The sequence below is a fragment of the Cydia strobilella genome, chromosome 20 (assembly GCF_947568885.1).
Source record: "Cydia strobilella chromosome 20, ilCydStro3.1, whole genome shotgun sequence".
NCBI lineage: Eukaryota > Metazoa > Arthropoda > Insecta > Lepidoptera > Tortricidae > Cydia > Cydia strobilella.
In genome coordinates, this window is record NC_086060.1 from 9,855,355 (window position 1) to 9,860,168 (window position 4,814).

General features: G+C 37.7%; 1 protein-coding gene across 1 annotated transcript; it reads left to right on the forward strand.

Moving 5' to 3' along the window:
* The first annotated feature begins 417 nt into the window (after positions 1 to 417).
* LOC134750591 (uncharacterized) lies at positions 418 to 1,899 on the forward strand. The gene is made up of 3 exons (XM_063685793.1): positions 418 to 659; positions 934 to 1,189; positions 1,411 to 1,899. Exons 1-3 carry the CDS (start codon positions 534 to 536, stop codon positions 1,767 to 1,769), a joined length of 741 nt encoding a protein of 246 aa, XP_063541863.1. The 5' UTR covers positions 418 to 533; the 3' UTR covers positions 1,770 to 1,899.
* The last annotated feature ends 2,915 nt before the right edge of the window (positions 1,900 to 4,814 follow it).

Genomic DNA, 4,814 nt, shown 5'->3' on the forward strand with positions numbered 1-4,814 from the left:
TAAGTTGAGTCAAGATTTCAGAAGTCAATTTATAAAATACATAATTCACAAAACACTCCTATGTAATACTAACATTGCGACAAGATATTTCTTAATTATATTTTCATGTATCGTTTTAGAACGTCAAGACTAAAATATCTCCAATATATTTATAAAAGCGAGACGACTACTTAACTAATTTAAATTTATGCAAATAATCACCCTCTCACTTACTCGCACTTTCTGTTATAAAAATATTTACTAACAATTTAAAATTAAAAAGTACACCAATTACAAGTACACGTGATATTAATATACGTATGTACACAAGTCAAAAACCTTCCATGCCAAATACCGAGACACATTTGCATAAGTACAAACAAAATTCTACTGTAACCCAGATGAGAGCTCTCTGTGGAGTAAAGATTATTCGAAGTGGGGGGGACACGATAAAACTGTATGGCGGCACGGTAACTTCGCCAAACATCGCTTGACATCTCTCGATGTCAGGAAATCAAAGCCAGCGAGAGAATTAGAAAAATAAATTATTAAAAATGAAACTGACGGTCGCTCTCGTGCTGGCCTTAGCGGCGTTCGCGCAGGCGGAAAGTGACAATACCATGGAGATCGCGATGAGTTTCGTGAAGGACTGCCAAGGAGACTACTTTTTATGTGTCAAGGTCCATAATTTTCTTATTAAGTGAAAGTGTACAGTGCCGGAACGTGTTACAGTGTTGTGGGTTCGAGATTGCGTTAAGAGGACTTCCATCTTTCATGAGTTTTTTTTTAAGTGAACTTAAAACAATAACAATACGTGCAAAGAAAAATATTGAGCACATATATGCAACAGACATATGTAGTATCAAATTGATTTAATCAATTTAAGTTCATCTTTGCAAAAGCTTTTATGCAACCTATTATATTATTTATAAATATATTTTTTAAATTTTACAGGAAAAACTTCTCAAGATCGTCGACAACCTAAGGGCATCAAGGAGCGTCACCATTGCTGATGGCATCATCCTCAAGAGCAACCAGGAAATGCGGGTCCCTAAAAAGTTGGACAGCCTTCCTGTTGACCCCTCAGCCAGAGACGTCGAGGTCAACTACAGGCTCATAGATGGCGTTGTCAGCCTCTTCGAGACCCACGCCGTCGAAGTCAAGCTCAACCAAGCCGACAAAGAGACCCTGCAGAGGTCACTCGAAGAAGGTAATTCATTCACGACAATTTCATTCACGCAAACAAGTTTCAAAGCCTGCTTTAATAGGTGCAATAAATTACTTAGCACTCTTAGCAGACAAACAAGAATCGGATAAAACGTGCTAAGTGAAAGCTTAAAGTAAACAACGTTTATCAAAGATCATTGGCCATTCATTAGCGGGATAACAAACGTAATAATATCACTTTTTAATAATGTCTTTTAATTCTAGGTCGTGGCAAGAAGAAGGGTGGCAATATGATGGGCATTTTGGGTCTCCTCGGAGCCAAGGTGCTGTTCGGTAAACTGTTCATCGTCAAGCTCATCGCTCTGAAGGCCCTCGCCACCGCTAAGGTCGCTCTAGTTCTCGCCGTCATCCTCTTCGTCGCGTACTGCTTCAAGCATGACCACTCCAAGACCACCTATGAGGTCGTACCTCATGCACACCACCACGAAAGCCACCACCCCGTCCATGTGGAACACTCTTCTCACGGAGGCGGCGGCTACTCCAGCTACGGCTCCGACTGGAACAAGAACCTTGACGAGGCCCAGAACTTGGCCTACAGCGCATACGCCGGCCACAGCAAATAGATAGGAACTAACCAAAACCACTTGCGAGGACCAAGTCCGCCAGACCTCTATTGTACAAAGACTTATTTATTTAACTTATTAAATTATTTTTATTAACTTATTGAATGAATGAATAAACTGATGTGTTGAATTTGTCTTCCTCATTTTTCCTCTTACATAACACTAGTCATATATTAAACGAGTAGCACCAAAAAAAGTAAATTTGGCGTTACAAATCACAAAGATAAAAAACGTAGATTCAAAATAATAGAAACCAGCAATCATGCGTAACAACCGGCTACTATTACATGTGGTATACACAAGCAAAAAGAAGTCAAAATTGTTTGCGGGCACCTCGCCGCCGCTTTAGAAAATAAAAGTAATCGGTTTGTAAAACCACAAGGCATTAACCGAGAGTAACATTGATAATATCATAATCCATTAAAAAGAAAACAAACGCTATTTAAACAAAAAGCAAATTCAATTAGCTTTTCTATTTTTAGCTAAGCGCGTATCTTTATCTAGTTCCGGAACTTCTGTTACTTCATATCCGACAAGCCTTAAGTCCAGATTCCACTCTCTCTTATATGTTTATGTACGTTCCACATTTTTGTATATGTAGGATTATTAGCCGAGAAATCTCGCCACATACCGGGCCAGCGGTTAACGAAGCCACTTGTCTCTGGACCGGGTGGAAGCAAAAACAGGTTTAAAGTAGATGACTATTCATTTAAGGTTCAACTTTCTATAGATGGGGTTTCACGCATTTTACTTAATTTCATCTTCGTTTGAGTTCCTCCAAACTTTAAACACAAAGGTGTCGTTTTGAATCTTAATTTGAATAGAAACTGTGCGTAGTTAGACAGAAATTTCATCGGAGCGTATTATAATTAGCCGTATCGGAGTCGTGTATGCAGTATGATGATCATGTAATATACACTCAGGAATAGGATATGAGAACATTGCCCGCGGCGTGAGAGCAGCAAAAGTGAAACTTTGAGATTTTCGACTGTTACTCAATCACTCTTTTATGGCTGACCGGATCTTAATGAATGCTTGACCAAATATGGAGCCAGCTCCGGATATACCTTACAGCACAGCATGCGTCGTTTGGTGAAAAGCCGACAGTGAAGGCGGAATATCATATCACAACGCATCGAACAATTCTAAATAGTTACGAGTACTTACTTAAACAAGATGTCAAAAGAAAACTGTTAAATTCATTCCTATTCTTTGTTAAATACTTATAGCGGAATGATTACCGTAATCTTGCTTGATAGTATGTGAATGTTCGCTTCCGATTTACGGGAATGGAAAATAATCATACTTTGGGCGGCGTCCTATGAGTTTAAATGCACCAGTTGACTAGTAATTGTAAACATTCGTATATGGCTGATAATACGATAATCAAACAATCCGATTAAACAAAGAGTTGGCCCTTCACATTCATTCATATGCTTGTGAAAAAAAACAGGACAAGTGCGAATCGGACTCGCCCACCGAGGTTTCCGTACTTTTTTGCTGTTATAGCGGCAACAGAAATACATCATCTGTGAAAATTTCAACTGTCTAGCTATTACGGTTCATGAGATACAGCCTGGTGACAGAAAGACAGACGGACAGTGGAGTCTTAGTAATAGGGTCCTGTTTTTACCCTTTGGGTACAGAAACCTAAAATCAACTCAGTAGAAGCTCTATGAACGACAGAACTACACCAATAGAATTAGCGAAGTAGATAAAATAAAATACAATAAATGAGTGAGGAAAGATTCGGAGTTAATTAAAGTAAAGAAAAATTCACGAAAACGAGCGTGGGATCGTTGATTGTGTGAAAATTTTACTTTTACTAGAACAAACCCTGAGGCTATTAAGTTAATTATGATAACGGTCGGGTTGTGTGGACTGAGACTGTATTTTTCGGAATTCCGCCTTTTCATAGTTTAATTGCATTCATATGTACAATACTCGTATATCTTATGTTTGGTGTCAGGTATCCAGACAAGGGTTCGGAAAAGACGAATTTACTGAAGCTTAACAACGAAAATAACAGCCCATGCAACTTAGGTAAATGTGGTATGTGGGATAGGTCGTGAGATATGTAGCTACTGGATAACATTGAATTGATTTTCTGTGTCGTCGGCTCCAGCCAATAGATAAAATTGCAAAATTTCTGGTCCTAAATTATTCTGGTTGATTTTTCGTCATCCGTACTTTACTCATACAGCGACTAGAAATAAAAGTGCTGTTGACAGTTAGGTTTGCGGTTAATAATCACATCAATCCCAGCCAGCAAGGAAAAAAATATTGGATTAGATTCACATTTTGACTGAGTTGTTCTATTATAACAGTACAGAATCATCCAAGAATCCCTCCCCCCTAACCCCCCCACAATCCCGCTGACTGAAGTAGACAAACGACTGTTGATCAATACATAGTTGTTATTATAGAACCTGTATCTAGAAAGTGGAGATAAAGTGGAAATTCTATAATGCGGTATAATTTACGGATCGTCAACAAAGTAGGTAGGTCCGGCGGGTGTTTCATCATGGTCAACAAATAAAGAGAAAGATTAAGAATCTTATAAGCTAATACATGTATTAAAAATTTGTATCTAAACCTTTGGTTTATTTAAACTAATCTTCTGTAACGTCTTGTTATTCTAAACTAACTAGAGTAACTTATACTAGAGCGGTACTGTCATAGTAAATTTTGTAACCCCAGTAAATTCACTGCCATCTGTCGACACACTTTAAAACTACAAATGAAGATTTAGAAAAATACGATAGAATGTATTTAAATATAGATAAATGATTTTTTTTATTTGCAATAATTATTTTTATGATTTTGACCCATGTTCTTTCACTGATATGCGTTAAAATTGTTAAATAACAAACGAAACCGTCAACGCTATCTATACGACTGTAGGCCAAAACTAGTAGCGCCCACGAGAATCAAATTTTCTCGATTTTCGAGGCACGTTTTTTCCTTAGACTGTATCCATCTATTACGGAGTTATATCTATCTTTATTCTAAATCATATATATAGTTAAATAGTTTTAAGCATTT

Excerpts from the sequence above, each read along its gene's own strand:
- LOC134750591 (XM_063685793.1), top strand. The coding sequence starts at position 534 with ATGAAACTGACGGTCGCTCTCGTGCTGGCCTTAGCGGCGTTCGCGCAG. Across the intron at positions 660-933 it reads ACTACTTTTTATGTGTCAAG|GAAAAACTTCTCAAGATCGT; the intron begins GTCCATAATTTT and ends TAAATTTTACAG. Across the intron at positions 1,190-1,410 it reads GCAGAGGTCACTCGAAGAAG|GTCGTGGCAAGAAGAAGGGT; the intron begins GTAATTCATTCA and ends TTTTAATTCTAG.